Genomic DNA, 18,111 nt, shown 5'->3' with positions numbered 1-18,111 from the left:
TACGAGATAAAATGGTATCTTTATACCATCTAAAATCAGTAAGTGTTTTACATTTTAGATTACTTAATAAAGTACGAATCTTTTCACTATCATCAGTGAATTTACCAGTAAAATGTTCAATCATAGTCATTATTAATGAATAAACAACATTTTCTGATTGAATATTATTCTCTATCTTAATAGAATTAATAATATCTTCTTTTTGGAATTGATTAAAATAGTTATCCCACCAACCTTTAAGTTGGCCAGTAAAACCTGATATAATCATCTTAGCAATATTTTTATCAGTATTGCCTGAAGTTTTACACACAGTACTATACATAAGTATTCTGTGAGCAGTATTATAAATTTGCTTATCACTAAAACCATCAATATTCCATTCATAAATACTTTTCCCATTATAACTATTAGCAAATATATATTCTTGTTCTTCAATAAGAACATCCATGGGAGTAGGTCTATTATAATAATATTTATTTTGGGTAGGTCTATCTGCCCATTTAATTTTATTAATTTCTTCTTCAGAATGATCATTATCATTATCAAACTCTTCATTAAGAGTATTCAAATTCAAATTTTTAAATTTTTCTTCTAATAATTTTTCTATATCAGAAACAGAAGATTTAAATTTAAAATCTTTTATATCTTGAGGGGATTGAATAGAAGAAGTAGGAATAGAAACAATATTAGTTTCTTCTTCTTTTTGAATATGAACATCTGGTTTAATTTGATTAATAACCAGAATTATTTTATCAATACGATCCTTAAGAGAAACTATCTCTTCTCCTATTATTGTAAGATACAAATTTGTATAATTCTGTTTTTCTATTATCTGATTAATATGTTTAACAGTTATTTGTAACATATCATTATCAAATAATTTAGAAAAAGCAGTAAAATTTAAAATTTTATTATTCTTCTCTATAATAAAAGATTGTTGAGCAGGATAAACAGATTTTTGAATCTGTCCTGAAGAAAGTTTATAATTTCTTTCAAGAATAGAAATATAATCTATAATAAATGTTTTAAAAAACCAAGGAACAAAATGAATCAATTTATTCTGGTTTTCACAATATTTATAAAATTCCGCAACAATATAATCAAACTCATCTTCAGAAAAACTTTTAAAGTACCAATTTCTGAAAGATTCCCATTTGGGTAAATAAAATTCTGCATTGATCCTTGCTCTAGCAAGAGATCCTTTAATAAAATCAATTTTAGGTTTACTATCCATTAAATACTAAAATTCATTTATGAAACTGTATCAGTTTCTCTAACTTTTTGAAAGTTACTTTTATGCACAATATTATTCTGATTAATAATTAATTCATCTACTGTATCTCGTACAGGAAACTCAACATCTTCTCTTATATGAGAAGTAGAAGCTTTAGAAGTTTGAGGAATATCCACCAAATAATCTAAAGGCGAAATAAAAGAATGACTAGATCTTGATCTAGCATAGATAGAAGATGTCAATAATCTTTTTTGTTCATTATTGAACTGTATTTGAACAGATCCTTCATTATTCTGAATAACTTGTTGTAAATCCCTATTTATTATAGGATTTCTAGGAACAACTTTTTCAATTATCTAGTTTTTTGGAAATTCAATTTCTTCCCATTTTATAGATCTACGAGTTGTAATATTAGATCTATTAAAATTAGTTTCTATAAGAATAGTTTCATTTAATTTTTTATCTATTCTTTTACACATAGGATTCAGTGTAAATAATTGTTTATAATAAATACGATAACAGATACATATGACTTCTGTGCCAGGATATAATTATAACCATGAGTTTTAACATTTAATGTTAAAGAATCTAATATATTAATATCAGACAAAGATATAGATAAATTCGGATAAACATCAAAATATACTGGACCATGAGCCAGACTAGATTGAATTATCAAAATATATTACAATAAAAAGGTTTAATATGATGGTCAAATTATGATATTTTTTTCATAATTAAAAGGTGACACTAAAGTGAAGCGTATCGGTTTTTTGTAAGTCCCGAAAACATCATCCTACTTTATATTTATTTGTTGCGCACAATCATTATTTAAAATCTAATATGAAAAAACTCTACCTAATGATTTCACGATAAACATATATTTATCTGAATTTATTAAAACATTAAACTAGGTTTAAAAACTCTACTCCACGCTCAAGCTAAACCAGTTACTTCGATCGATTCAATGCCGATCGGTACTCATATCAACACATCTTGTTGATTAAAAAATATAGTTTGAAAATTTAATTTAAATAATTAGTATCAAAATTATATTATATTATAAGAAAAAGTTTAATATGAATGCTCGAATTCTCAATACTCCGACTATATATCGTTTTACTCCAATGGGATTCAAAATGAATTGTTACTCATGTCAGCACATCTAATCGATTCAAATTATAAGTTGGCCATTAGGTGTCGTTGGAGCCCATAAATGGCGGAGAGGTCCAAGTCCCCACTTCTCCGCATGGTGGCTGGCTGAGGATGCGACACCAGCCTTTTAAGAGTGCTAAAAATCAAAGAAAAGGAAACCGGAATGTAATTTCGAAGGACCCCACATCCCCCATTCATATGGATGTTAATGGGTCCGGGTTTTACCCAGACCCGTCTCATTTGGGGTGGGTTTGGGCATACTAAATGGGTCATGGGGCGGATCTCGGGTCTAATTTTTCAGACCCGTCTGGATATGGGGCGGGTCATGGGTATTATAATACCCTCCCCATACCCGCCCCATATACGTGAATATAAATACTTTAGAATTTTAGTTTTATTAATTTTAATTTTTTAGCAGTCCACCTGAAAAGCACAACTATAGACATCTCTGAATCTCCCACAAACTCTCACTTCCATTTCTTCAAGTAATTTACCAACTTGTGCCATCATTCTTGATGAAGAGGAAGATGATCCTAAAGAATGTGTCCGAAATATTGCTTACTCGCTGATTTTATATTGATATGTTTAAGTTCAGTTATGACTTATTTTTGGGATGTCAAGATATTTTTTGAAGAGCTAGTAATTCTTTTTTTTTTATGTAATTCATTATGTGTGGAAATACTTTGTTTGTTATTATTAAGCGTGATCGAAGACATGAATTAGTTTTCTATTGTGTTGTATTTAGAGGTTTGTTTATTTCATAATTCAGTCATATGATAAAAAGATTATTGTTTTCATTTTAAAAAAAATTCGGGTCTCGCGGGTCTATCCGGTCCCATTCCGTATTCAGGGTGGGGCGGGTCCGAAGAATATTTAACCGGGGTGGGACGTGTAATGGGTGAAATTTTTTTCATGAACGGGTCTTAGGTTTAGTTATACCCACCCCATACCCATCCCATTCACATCTCTACCCATTCACGTGTTGCCCAATTCTTTGCCGCATTTCGGTGTTTGACTCATGCAACTCATCGTCTCACATGTATGTAATGTTATTACTTCCGACACTTGATGGGCTGCGAGTGGGTGCCCCCCATTTTTACACTAAAATCCACTTCTCGCCGAAATCAATTGTTTATTTTTTTAATTTGACAGCAATATTAATTATTTTTTCCTCGTTTCAGATGAAAAATGACTGAGCACATCCCTGACCCTTCTGGCCTTTTGCCAATTTTACATTCCTACTGTCTTTTATCTTTCTTTCTCGAGTTGGGTATCTCGATTCTGGCCGAAAAGACGTGCCTTGATCGATGATATTTTGTGGGTTCAGCTGGAGGTGGATTTCTTGGTTGTGATTTCTGGGTTTTCTTAGGTTTTTATGGAGAACATAGAGACCTTGTTAGCTGCGGTAGCTCAGACTCAAGGATTCAGCGACTGTGAAGATGATGTTTCCGTTGGACGTAAGGTAGGGGTGGAGGATTCGGTGTCTTTGCCGGAGATTCGGCGAGATTCGAGTGCGTCTCAGTTGACTGATGTTCCGCCGGCGGTGGGTGGATGTTCGGAGCCTTCCGCGGCGGTGAATCAGGTGCCTACGTCGGAATTTCAGGTTGTACCGACGAACGAGGTGGTGATCGGTGCCGCGGATAAGAGGAAAAAGAGAGGGCGTCCACCGAAGGGGCAACTGGCGGAGAGACCTCCTCCTACTAAGCGGAAGAAACAGGAGGATGAGGAGGAAGATGTTTGCTTTATTTGCTTCGATGGGGGTTCTCTCGTGCTTTGCGATCGCAAGTGAGTTTCATTCACATTTGAACATTTTAGAGAATTTTCAAATTTAACTTTTTAATTGTTAATATATTTAGTTTATTTTTTCTTGATTGAAGAAAATGTGTCTTTTGTATCATGGAGAAAAGTTGTTTGAGAATGTTGATTGTTGAGTTTGGGACCTTTGCGTTGAATCTCTATTTTACTGCACAGGGGCTGTCCGAAAGCTTATCATCCAGCATGCATTAAGAGAGACGAAGCCTTTTTCCGCTCGAAAGCCAAGTGGAATTGTGGTATGTCTCTTTTTCTTTAATCTCGTACGTCCTCGCTTGCTTGTGATGTCACGTTTCTGTTTAATTTGTCCTTCCCTTACCACTTGAAATCTTGCATATAAAAGTTATTGTTATTTTTATTCTCGAATCCTGATGAAAACATTAAAAATGGGATATTTATGTTTTTCAATCACCTGATATTTATGTTTTTCAATCACCTGATGTATAATGTTGGCATTATTTGAAGTGTATTTATGTTCTTATGGTGCTCATATTTCAGGTTGGCACATATGTAGCACATGCCAGAAGCCTTCTCACTACATGTGCTACACTTGCACCTATTCATTGTGCAAGGGATGTGCTAGAGACACAGACTACTTGTCTTTGAGAGGGAACAAAGGATTTTGCACGATGTGCCTGAAGACAATCATGCTGATCGAGAATAAAGACCAGGCAAATGAAGACGCGGTATGTGCAATTTTCATTTGAATATTATCAAGTTTGAACAATTGTTTATCCTAGTTCTCTGTGATTTTATTGTGCATCCCAATTCACTGCGCTGCTATTGTGAAAGTTTATAGCAATCTCTTTTATATTTAATATAATATCTATAAAACGTAGATTTGCCCTTGGCCCCATGTTTGTCATCATACGCATTTATTGTATATTTCAAGATAGTGTCTATTTAAGAACTTTTTTCTCTAACAGGGTAAATTGATTTCATCACCTGTACTTGTGGTACTGTTTGCCATGGATGTTTTCACATGCCAAAATATGAATATTCGTAAACTGAGCCTCTGTGGAAAAACAGATGGACCTTGCACTTAACTAGGTTGCGGTGAGAAAAATGTTAACAGAAAATTCCATACATGTGTTGTGGCTACGATTGATCCACATTCTGTAATTATGAACAAGCTTACTTTCTCCTTGGATCATGGGCTTAGTTAACCTTGGTTAACCTTGCGGTGCATGTCGAGGAAAAAGTCAGCCACTGTCACATGCTAAGTGAGCCATTTCTAGTAAGTAATAATTAATAACATAAAAAATGCCTTCTCTGTGTGTATTTGCTGCCAGTGAAATGGTAACAGAAAATTATCTGTTGCTAGGGTTGCATTAAACTCTATTTATACTTGTTAAAGAGCTTTAGTCTCATGGTATTTGTTGTATTTTTTAACTTTTCCATATTGAGAATATAGAGATCGAGGTAATTGCGGAGTTGTATAAATGTGATATTTTGAGATAGCACTAGCTCATGGTATTTGTTTGCGGATTTCTCATCCGCTTATTTGTAATTTGTTCTCTTATTCTAATAAAATTTTCCTTTAAAATAAAAAAAGAAGATATTTTGAGATAGCACTACCAATGCATTTATAAGATCATTGGATGGTTAGCGTGCAGGCAAGTTTATGTATTGATGGTTAACATGCAGACAAGGTCATGTATATTGTCCTAGTTAGAATGGTTTGAAGTTTCCCAGTGGCTTTAATTTTCGCTGGCATACTTGTGGACTTGTACTGAAGTTACTGTACGGAGGTCCAAGTAGATTTTGATGACAAAATATTGAAGTTTTTTCTACCAAGTGCTAATTATTTCTAGTATAAGGGCATATGAAAGCTAAATTGTTTTGATTTTATGTGTTAACTGTGCCCATCTACTGTTTTACAGATTCAAGCTTTTGGAGAATTCAGTGTAGAGCATAGTTTGTTTTTGTTTCGTTACTGAGATTGACTAGAGGTCATCATAATATCCTTTTATCAGACAACGCTGGCACTATTTTTGTCCTTATGTGTGAGTTTATTGTGATTCACAAAAGTACATAATTGATTTCTGGAAACATGTGATTAAGAGAGACAAGATTGCATGGCTGAAGTCTCTTTTTTCGTAGCTGATTAACTTTTATCATGTCTCCTTACCTTTGTAGTACTGTTTGACATTTATGTTTTCACCTGCAAAATACAAAGGCTTTTTTAAGTGCGCATGGAAAAAGTGACCTGAACTTACCTGACTATTTAACAATGTGGATAGTGTTATCATAAAATCGTTGACATATCTGGTTGCAATTGATTGACGCTCTATGACTAAAAACAAGCTTAATCTCTCCTTCAAAGAGCGAGGACCAATTAAATATGTCGTAGATTGAATAGTTAGAATGATTTGGGACTGAATATGGCACTAAATATAACTAGCATGCCTGTGGACACATTTGAAGTTACAACTTATGCTGACTATCCATCTGAAATTAATATATACAGGTACTAGTGGATTTTGATGACAAAACTAGCTGGGAGTATCTCTTCAAGGTGTACTGGACATGCTTGAACGACAAGTTATCGATAACACTGGGAGAACTCACACAAGCTAAAAGCCCTTGGAAAGGTGCACTGGCAGTGGGTTCCAAGCCTCGATTAATTAACATGAATCATCCTACCCACGATGGAAATGCTATATCTTACATGAGTTCTGTACATTCGGATTTGCGTAAGCCCCATGAAGAGAGGGGTTTATTGCAGGATAATCAGTTAAGCATGGTCTCATCAAATATCAAGAACCAAGTGAAGAAATTAATTAGTGACGAAGGGCAAAGTGTTGTAGGTACTGGAAAACTTAGCGTGAGCAAAGATACAGACAAGCCAGGCTTTGACAAAAACACTGACAAACCAAGGACTGGTGAAGTTTCTGTCTCTGAGAACGCCGCTGACCAGGTGGTGATGGAGAAAAATAAGAACAATCAAGGCATTGGCAAAGATACAGATAACCCAGCCATTGGTAAAGAAGCAGACAAGAGAAGACAGCCGGAAATTGTCAAAAACACTGAATGGGCATCTAGAGACCTCTTGGAGTTTGTGGGCCATGTGAAAAATGGTGATATATCTCCTCTGTTGCAGTTCGATGTCCAGAGACTATTGCTTGACTATGTAAAGAGAAACAACCTTCAGGATCCTTGTCAGAAAAGCCACGTTATTTGTGATCATAGGCTTAAAAATCTATTTGGAAAGCATCGTGTTGGTCACATTGAAATGATGCAGCTTCTTGAATTTCACTTTCTTACTAAGGACTGTCCAAGTTCTTTTATTCCAGCTGGATTTGTTGGTTCTACTGCAAGCGATGTAACAACTAACAGTAAAAAACGAATAACCCGTAAAAAAAGTCAGGATGGAGCACAACAAAATAAGCTAAACAAATATGCTGCAATTGACTTTCACAACATTAACTTGATCTGTTTACGGCTTAATTTACTGGAGAATCTAATTGAAGATAAGGATAACTTCCATGATAAGGTCGTTGGCTCAATTGTGAGAATCAGAATATCGGCTCATGATAAGAAGCAAGATATTTACAGGCTTGTTCAAGTTGTAGGTATGAATGAATATCTGTCAATTACACGCTTTAGCCTGCCCATTTTCTGTTTCAGCGTTTTTTACCAACTTAGATGCACATATAAATTTCCTGAATATGCTTGTATTTATCTTTGGAGTTCAGGTACTAGTAAGGTGGCTGAACCATATAAAATTGGTGATAAAACAACTGTTATCATGCTTGAAGTTTTAAATTTAGACAAGAAAGAGGTTGTATCACTGGATGCTATCTCAAATTCAGCTGTCACTGAGGTAACTTGAGACACTGTACTCAGGAACTTCTCAAATAACTCTTAGGATACTTTTTCACTTGGCTGCTTCAGAAATATGACTTCAGTATCATTTACAAGATCTTAGTGTGGGAATCAGTGGTGATCAATGTTTCTGGATTCCAATTACTGATTTGTCTCTAAAAGGTCTTGGTGTCATCCGCTGTTAGTGAAGCAGATACAAAATTGCTTTTAGTTTGTTATTATTCATAATGAATCAGTCTTGTAGATATTTATAAATCTTGTTGTGAAGGCTGAATCAATCCTCTTTTCAATACCAGTGATGGTAAAAATATCAATATGTCTAGTGTAGTACTTGTCTATCTTAATTATACTAGCATTCTATGTAAAGTCACCAGTATGAATATATTCCAGATTTTAATTGGGTTTGTAGTGATTATATAGATGACAGTATCCGCTTATACTTTGTGATGAATCCTGTATGCCTCATGACAATGCCAGACCGACTTATCTTTTTAGCAATCGAGACTTTTGGATCGTGCTTCCATTTTTATGTCTTTTTGTAAATGTTCTATGTTTCAGTGTCATAGGTTTTTTTTTTGGGAATTCAGGATGAATGCAGACGGTTACGCCAAATCATTAGATGTGGGCTTTTGAAGCAGTTCACTGTTGTAAGTGTAGTTCTGGTGTTGTTTCATCCTAAAACAACTTATATCTCTGATTGCTAATAATTGTAATTCACCGTAGGGTGAGGTGCAAAAGAAAGCAATGGAACTCCAGCCGGTCAGGCTCAATGACGTGAGTCTGTTAATATATTTTGCATAACTTGAATTTGGTGCACAACCGTCGTGCGATTTTCCTCAAATACTTAAGTTCTCGCCTCTAAAAGAAGAAAACAACTACCTTTTTTTAATTTTAATTTTCCTGAGTTTCTTGGTTTCAATAGTTATGGTTGTTCTTGTTTTGATCAAAATGTAGTTGCTGGAAGCTGAAATATTCTGGTTGAATCATCTTCGAGATCGAGCTTGTGAGAAGGGGCATAAGAAGGAATATCCTTTGTTTAGTATTTCGTCATTAGAATTTGTGGTTGGGCCAAAAGTAGTAAGTGCTGTTATAATGGATGAGTCACGTGAGAATCTTTCTTTTCACAATTATTGATTTTCTGGACTAATTATCGAATCTTCTATTTTGCCTTAATTGTGAAAATGAATCAGCATCGAAAAAGGTATATAATATACTAAATATTTTTTAAAATATTATTATTATTATTATTATTTAACTAGCTGATACAGTAGCCCCTAAATAATGTAATGTCATGAGCCGCGAAGACGACGTGGGCCGAGAAGGGGTTGTGGGGAACAATGTAGAGAACGAAACATACAAGCCCAAGGTGTATCAACGTTTTACTTATGGGAAATTTAGGGTTGAGGATTGAGGAGCAATAAATTTTTTCCTTAGTTAATAAGGATAATTATTTCCTTGTTTTTTTAGATTTCAGCTTATCTTTTAAGATTTGGTATGATTTTCTTTTAGTTTGTTTTGGATTGCGTCGTTAGTATATGTAGGAACTTGGTGGGAAAAATTAGGTATTGAAAAAATATCAATAAAAAGTTTATTTCACAAGATCATGTGGTTCTCTTGTTTTCACGAGCCCCAATTCTTCAACTAATCATAGGTCATCAAGGTCGTAAATCGAAACGGCAGGAATTATATTCCGAGCTAGGAGATTTCACTGTCCAACGACCCATAACACGATCCCAAACTCAGGCACGTAACATATTGGTATCACAGACAGCTGTTATGGGGGAAATTAGCAAGCTGGCACAGCAATTCGAGGCATTCATGAACATGTACCAGGAGGATAAACGTGCTACCGAACAGCGGCAGCAGGAGATGGGCGCACAATTGCAGGAACTTTCACTGAGTTTGACAAACTAACGTTCTGAAAATCCGGGTGGGCACAGCAGGGAAAGTAGCTACGAGGACTCGCGTCGCGTTGATGAGGGAGAAGGTCGTATGTATATTCCAAACTACTAAAAACTAGAATTTCCTAATTACAATGGCCATGTAGACCCGTTGGGATGGATTCATAGGTGCGAACAATTTTTTCGACATTAACATGCACCGGAAGAAGAAAAGGTGGAGTTAGCATCCTTCCACCTAGAAGAAGAAGGGCAAATGTGGTTCCTAAAATTAGAGAGAGATAGGCCGAACTTATGATTGGAAGAGTTAAAGACACAATGTAATCTCTGATTTGGCCCGACGATCCGCAACAATAAATTGGTAGAATTATCTAAGTTGCGCCAAACAAGAACCGTAGTGGAATATCAGCGCGGATTCGAACAATTGGCTACTCATGCATGTGCTCTCACCAGCGAACAAGAAGTGAAAATATTCGTCAGCGGGTTAGGGGAGCAGATTGCAATTGAGGTGGAAATCCAGCGGCCAAAGGATTTAGCGAGTTCAATGAGCTTTGCGCGACTATTCGAGCGAAAAGAATGAAACCAAGCAACGCACAAACTAGGGGTTAATCCGAGTTCGCTGTCGTTTGTTAAAAAATTAAATCGAGCAGAGATGGAAGAGCGCCGATCACGTGGGCTCTGTTTTAATTGTGATGAAATGTATGTTCCAGGTAATCGATGCAATAGTAACCGATGAAGAACAAGGTGAGTCAGAGGAATCACAAGATTTGGGGCTGACAACACACGCTATTTAGGGGTCCTTACAAGCGTAAACCATGAAAATTTGGGGGGCTATTAATGGTGTTCCAGTTTTGGTGCTTTGCTTCTTGGAGACCAACTTGGCCGATAAATTGAAGCTGCCGATAGAGAAACCAGCTGCCCATTGGGTGACAGTGGCCAGTGGGAAAAAATTATCGTGCACCGGAGTTTGTCGTAATATAAATATCCAACTGGAGCGACATTCTTTCTGTGTGAAATTTTTCATTTTTTCATTGCGTGAATTCGGAGCAGTCTTGGGCGTCAATTGGCTCAAAACACTGAGTCCTATCACATGGAACTTCAAGGATATGTCGATGAGATTCTTGCAAGGGGGCACGACGATTGCATTATGTGGCCTACAAAAGGCGGCATTGCAACTAGCCTGCATTTATCTACGTTGCTTAACAATGAAGAAGACCCCGTTTTGGAAGAATGTTCTGATATATTTGCATAACCGGAAGTACTTCCACCTTTTCGCAGCGCCAATCTAAAAATTATAATGGAACATGGTGCCAATCCCGTCGTGGGGCGCCCATACCGACCCAACAATTCTCCATTATCATCCGCAGTACTTCTAGTAAAAAAGAGTAACGTCACTTGGAGGTTTTGTGTCGACTATCGGGCTCTTAATGTGAAAACGATCAAGGATAAATTCTCGATCCCTGTAATAGACGAGCTTTTGGAGCAACTTCATGGTGCAAAATATTTTTCAAAGCTGGATTTGAGAGCCGGATACCACCAGATTCTTACGGATCCTAGTTGCGTGCACATGACAGCCTTCTGCACTCATCACGGCCGCTTTGAGTTTGTTGTGATGCCTTTTGACCTTACCAACGCGCCCCTTCTACCTTCCAATCAATTATGAATTCGGTGTTTGGGCGATATTTACGGCAATTTATTTTGGTTTTCTTTGATGATATCTTAATCTACAGCCCAACGTGGGAAGACCTGCACAGTTTCTTTGATATTAAGGCAGCAACGATTTGTCTTGAAGTAATCCAAGTGTATCTTTGCCAGAAAGGAGGTGGCCTATCTAGGTCACGTGGCCAATCAAACAGGGGTAAAAGTTGATGAGGACAAGATTAAGGCAATCACACAATAGCCAGCCTCAAACACTGTCAAAAGTTTGCGAGGATTTTTGGGGCTCACCGGTTATTATCGTAAATTTGTCAAGGATTATGGCACCATTGCAGATACCCTTACACAGCTATTAAAGAAGAACTCCTTTAACTGGAGCGGCGAGGCTTCTCGTGAAAAACTATGACGACATCAACCCTTGTTCTTGCTTTGCCGGATTTTTCAGCACACTTTGTGGTCGAGTGTGACGCATCTGATACTGGGATTGGTGCGGTTTTGCATCAAAATGGGCGTCCAATTGCTTTCTTTAGCCAACCCTTAGCACAACGGCACAAAAAGCTCCCTGCATATGAAAAAAGAGCTGATTGGGTTAGCTAAAGCTGTGCGTCATTGGGCAGCCTTATTTTTGGGGCAGCAATTTTTGGTTCGCACCAATCATTATAGCCTTAAATTTTTACTGGAGCAGCGAATTACGACTTCACCACAGAAGCATTGGGTTAACAAACTTATGGGTTTTGATTTTCACGTGGAATACAAAGCAGGCAGATCCAACGTGGTGGCAGGATGCGCAATCCAGGGGTGATGATGACTACGGGCAATTTACAAGCTATTTCCCTGCCTCAATCAGCTATTTTCAGCACCATTCGGGAGGAACAGAGGGAAACGGCCGAGCTTCATCCACTTATCCAAAAATTCCAGCAAGGCGAGGCTATAGGGTCTTGGGAATTCCGGGATGGTCTTATATGGTATCGCCAGCGTATTTATTTACCCAATATCTCTCCCTCCATTGCCGCTATCATTTCGGGTACCCACGATGTCTACCATGAGGGCTTCCAGAAAACTTTGCATCGAATTTCCCGCGATTTCTTTTGGACAGGAATGAAACGCCAAATCCAAGATTTTGTGGCTACGTGTCTCACATGCCAACGCAATAAGGTGGAACCTTTATAACCTGCAGGGTTACTTCAACCCCTACCGATACCACACCATATATGGGCCGATATATCCATGGATTTTGTTGAAGGGCTCCCGATGTCACAAGGAAAAAGTGTGTTATTGGTTGTCGTTGATCGCCTCTCTAAATATGCTCATTTTTTAGCCCTCTCACATCCGTATACCACTGTGCACATCGCTCGAGTTTTCTTTGATCATGTGTTTAAATTGCATGGGCTACCAGAGACAATTGTATTGTTCCTGATCGAGATGTCACTTTTACAAGCTCCTTTTGGAAGAAACTTTTTCCGACTGAGTGGTTCACAATTATGTTTTACGTCTGCACATCACCCACAATCCGATGGTCAAACAAGGTTGCCAATCGCATTGTGGAAATGTATTTGCGTCGCTTTATGGGGTGACTATCCAAAGAAATGGGTAGGTTGGCTATCGTGGTTCGAGTATTGCTACAACACTAGTTTTCATTCTTCTCTTCGCACTACGCCATTTGAAGCCGTCTATGGGTGCCTTTCACCACGTCTGCTGTCATACTGCCCTAGTCTCTCACGCATTGATTCCGTGGATAGAGAATTACAAACTCGAGATCAAGTTCTCATGGAATTGAAAAACGGGCTCTTGCAACCACAAGACTCCATGAAAACACAATATGATGCTACTCATCGTGAACTCCAGTTCGACGTGGGGGACAAGGTGTTGCTCAAACTGCAGCCATATCGCTAGAAATCCTTAGCTTCCTGCAAAAACCAGTAACTCGGCCCTTGTTATTGTGGTCCATTTTTGGTAATCAGTCAACTCCCAGAATCATCCAAAATCCATCCAGTTTTTCATGTTTCATCGCTAAAGAAATTCAAAGGCAATCACGATGCAAACCCTGTGTTTCCGCATTTTCCACTAGAAGAGGAGAGTAGACAACCGCAAGCCATCCTTGATACCCGCATACGCAATGGCTGCCACGGGTTTTTGGTTCATTTGCAAGGACTGAACTGACACAATCTGAGGCTTCTTGGGAAGTGGTTTCCGCCTTCGCAGCCCAATTTTCTTCTTTCAAGTTTGATGACAAACTTGCATCTCAAGGGGACGGCAATGTCACGAGCCGCGAAAACGACTTGGGCCGAGAATGGGTTGTGGGTAACAATGTAGAGAACGAAACATACAAGCCGAAGGTGTATCAACGTTTCACTCATGGGAAATTTAGGGTTAAATTGAGGAGCAAGAAGATTTTTTCCTTAGTTAATACGGATAACTATTTCCTTGTTTTAATTAACTATTTCCTTGTCTTTTAGATTTCAGCATATCTTTTAAGATTTGGTAGGATTTTATTTCAGCTTGTTTTGGATTGCATCGATAGTATATGTAGGAACTTGGTGGGAAGAATTAGGTATTGAGAAAATATCAATAAAAAGTTTATTTCACAAGATCGGGTGGTTTTCTTGTTTTCACGAATCGTCTAGGTCGTAAATCAAAACAGCAGAAATCTTTTTCTGATCTAGGAGATTTCACTGTCCAACGACCCATAACACGATCCTAAACTCATGCACGTAACATGTAATTTCTAGAATTAAGAAAAATAAAGACTGTTTAACCACGTCTTCTAATCATTTCTCTATTGTCACCAACCAGTATTAACCAACTGTTTTAAAATGTAGTTAGTTTTAAATGGTTTATTTGTGAAACTATCAATTAGGCAATTGTTCAGCTCACCTGGGTACATTTGTCTTATCGCATTGTTGAACATTTTGTGTCGGATGACGACAATGTTATTTATGATATAGCCCCTGTTGGCCATTGTTTATGATAATGATGTTTTGATTGGGAACTCTGGGTTTTCGGCGGTGTAGACTCTGTTCTGTGTTTATGTGTTTTTTAATTTCATTATTATACCATATTTGTCCATCTCATATTTGGTTTCCTCAAGAAAATGAATGTGATAGGACTGAAGGTGTCTGGTGGTTCAATATCTTTCAGTACCTACATAACAAAATTAGATTGGAACTTGTTCCTTTCTTTATATTTTTAATGAATATGATGACAACTAGTGCATTTTTTTGGAGTCTCTTGACTAATTTCACGCTCAGAGAATATGTACACAAAATACAGCTGCTAAAGTCACCTGAGGAGCGACAGCGCAGAATCGCTGAAATCCCAATTGTACATGATGGTCCGAAAATAAGTCCAGAATATGAATCAGAAGAAGATGTCAAAAGTGCTGATAACACTATAAAAGGTAATTGCTCTATGGTGCTGCTTTGTGGTGTTGGAAGTGTCTTTCCAACTGTTATTTTATTAAATTTTGCAAGGAAAACGTTTTCCCTGAAAGCTCAAACTCACAGAGATGGCCATAACATGCCATATCACTTGTAAGTTGAAAATTGAAGAATGGGTATCCAAACTTATTAATTTAAGGCTTGTACATGCACATTTATTTGGAAATTAGGCAATGAAGTCCATTAAAATCAACTCAGTGAAATATGCGATTTCGAGCACAGGAGATCTTGAAGTTTTGACCCTACTTTGCTTGCCGTGCTAGAAACCATTTAACCCTTGAATTCAAGGGAGGTGGGCCAACAATAGTAATACTTTAGCAAATTTTCTCGTTAGAAAAGGTTCAGTACTCCATGACACTGATCATATCACGCAGGTGAATTGATGCCAAAATCCTCTATATTTATTGAAAATGGAAGGAACCCTATTTCTCCTTATAAAAAAAGTTAAAGGATAGCAGATTCATAGGTTGGTGAAAACTCTAATTCCTGGTAAATTTAATCCGAAATCTTTGTGGTACATCTTCCCCAGGGAAAAGCGAGGGGTCTATACAGGCGCAGAATAAAGTGATAGAGAGAGTAGATGCAAGTGGATCACATAGTTCAGATATACACACGAGTCAAGCCAAAATTGCTAATCCTGTAACCATTGGTATGGATGTTCAAGCCATGCTTAGATCTGTTGGATTAGAAACTTCTACTGCCAGCCACTCCGTGGGAAACTCGCCATCTGCTAGTAATATTGAAACAGAGAAATTGTGGCATTATCGTGATCCTAATGGTAAAATTCAAGGACCATTTGCCATGTTGCAGCTGCGGAAGTGGAATACGACTGGTCTATTTCCACATAATATGAGGATATGGACAAATCATGAGCAATACGATTCGTTACTTCTTACCGATGCTTTGAACAGGCAGTTCCATGGAGCATCAGACCTTCCGTGTAACATTTCAACAGAGTCGCCGGATCTGGGGGTTACTGCGGGTGACCGAGGTGTAAATGGGACGGTTAGTTATATCAACCGAGCTGAGATGGCTTTGTGTGATAATTCAAATGTTTTGTCTGGAAACAGCGTCGGATCTGCAAGGGCAGATAACTCTGGTACCTCCCATCTACAAGCCTGGGAATTTCTCAGGGACAATAGTTGTAGTGCAGATAATGTCCAAGTACGCAGTTCGTATCCCGCACATGCAGATCTTCCAGATAGAAGCCAATATCCACAAAATGGGGAAAACACTTCATGTGGGCAAAATCAAAACCGGATAACAAGTGGTCCAGAGATTCAAAATCAGTGTGACGATAGGTGCCAAGCAGGTCAGTCTTCTGAAGAAAACATGAGAACTCTACCTGTTGATTTGAGTTCAATGGAATTTGAATCCATTTCTGCACCTGTATCCAAGTCAATGGAGTCAATCAAACAGGATTGGAATACAAATGTACCAAATCTGCCTTGTGTCGCACCGAAGACCGTCGAAAAGCTTGTGCTAGTTGAGACTGCTGAAGAGCAACAATCTGTATCTTTAGATGTCCCCATGCAAAACCCCGGTATTCTTGAGCTATTAAGTCCTACGCCAAGGGCTAACAATGAAGATCAAGGGGATCAGGCCACCGAAACCAAGCAATATGATTTTATAAATTTTATTGTGCCAACTGCAGGCCCTAGCTGGAGCAGTTCTTCAGGTCCAGTGGTTGGTAATTTGCAGCTTCCTGAAGTAGCTGATGAATGGTGTGGTTATTCCCCTGCGCCTTCAAAACCATCTGGCCAAGAATGGCACTCTGGTCTCCTCTCTCCATCTTCATTGAAACCGCTTGAGGTCACAAGTGATGAATGTTACTACCACCACTTCAAATAATGGCCAAATTACTCACGCTTCTCCGCCAAATATACCTAATTGGCTTGCAATGTTTAACGAGCCAATTGAGTTTGATGCTTTGGGTGAGGAATCGGTATCAGATTTGTTGGCTGAAGTTGATGCTATGGAATCCCAAGGTGGTTTCCCTTCTCCTACTTCAGCGATGAAGTTTGCGAAGGAGTTGATTCAAGATTGTAAAGATGATTGCTTTAGCTCAATCGAGTTCAATCATATACATGATCCAGGAAAAAATGATGCCTGGAGCTCCACGGGAGATATACAATTGGCTCGCCAACCTTCCGTCCCGTGCAAACCAGCTGTAGAATCATCTTTTATCGATGGTCTAGATTCTTTTAGAAGGTCAAGTGTACATTCATCAGCAAGCAGTGAGGGAGAAACTAATGCCCCAGTTTACCCCGGTGAAGCTGGATCAGAATTCCATCCTCCTGCATCAGTCATCACCAGTCAAGAAATGGTTGGTGCAACTATGGTTCTTGGTACAGGATCAGAGTCTAACGACCCTGGTTGGGGAACGGTGCAGGGTAACATCAATCTAGTTACAGTACAGGGTAATGTAAATCTTGTCTTGGGAGGACCAACTCAGGGAATGACAAACCTCAGTTGGGGGGCCAACCCAGGGGCAGCTTGGGGAAATCCAGGTGTAAATCTGAGTCCAGTAAATGGGAACCTAACATGGGATGGCCAACGCAAGTACAGTAGCCCCCGCGAGTGGGGATATCAAGTTGGTGAACCAGGTGGATTTGGTAGAGGCAGGCCTCCATGGGGCAGGCAACAGTACGGTGGTAATATTGGCGGAGGAGGATATTCCAGGCCGCCACCAAAAGGGCAGCGGGTATGTAAATTTTATGAGAGCGGTCGTTGCAAGAAAGGATCATTCTGCGACTATCTACACCCGTGATCGTTTGGTTGTCACGACCATTTGTTTTGTACCTGTATTGTCAACAGTCTAGAGTTGATCGATGTATCAGTAGTATATTACAATTCAACTGAGTTAATTATGTATATATATATATATATATATGTATATATATATATATGATTAATAATTAGGATGTTAGATTGGATGTGTTTTTTAGTTCGTGGAAGAACTTCAAGCTGTGAATTTTTTGTTCTGTAATCCTGAACAACCTGTAGCACATTCGTTGTATTGGAATAGATGGGCATCTTTTTCTCCATTTTGCTGGAGCAATCAAGTGTTATAATCTCGACTTCTACTAGT

At 38.1% G+C, this 18,111-nt stretch overlaps 1 protein-coding gene across 1 annotated transcript; it reads left to right on the top strand.

Moving 5' to 3' along the window:
• The first annotated feature begins 3,365 nt into the window (after window positions 1-3,365).
• On the top strand, window positions 3,366-18,102 carry LOC142549166 (zinc finger CCCH domain-containing protein 44-like). The gene is given in 12 exon segments (XM_075657980.1): window positions 3,366-4,174; window positions 4,361-4,440; window positions 4,700-4,887; window positions 6,672-7,776; window positions 7,900-8,027; window positions 8,617-8,676; window positions 8,753-8,803; window positions 8,984-9,054; window positions 14,826-14,980; window positions 15,395-15,463; window positions 15,550-16,844; window positions 16,846-18,102. Coding segments are annotated over 12 exon segments (4,557 nt in total). The 5' UTR covers window positions 3,366-3,764; the 3' UTR covers window positions 17,791-18,102.
• Window positions 18,103-18,111: the final 9 nt, after the last annotated feature.

The sequence above is a fragment of the Primulina tabacum genome, chromosome 6 (assembly GCF_025594145.1).
Source record: "Primulina tabacum isolate GXHZ01 chromosome 6, ASM2559414v2, whole genome shotgun sequence".
NCBI classification, from domain to species: Eukaryota; Viridiplantae; Streptophyta; class Magnoliopsida; order Lamiales; family Gesneriaceae; genus Primulina; species Primulina tabacum.
The sequence above is the reverse complement of the archived record's forward strand: the minus strand, read 5'-3'. Positions and strand labels throughout refer to the sequence as shown.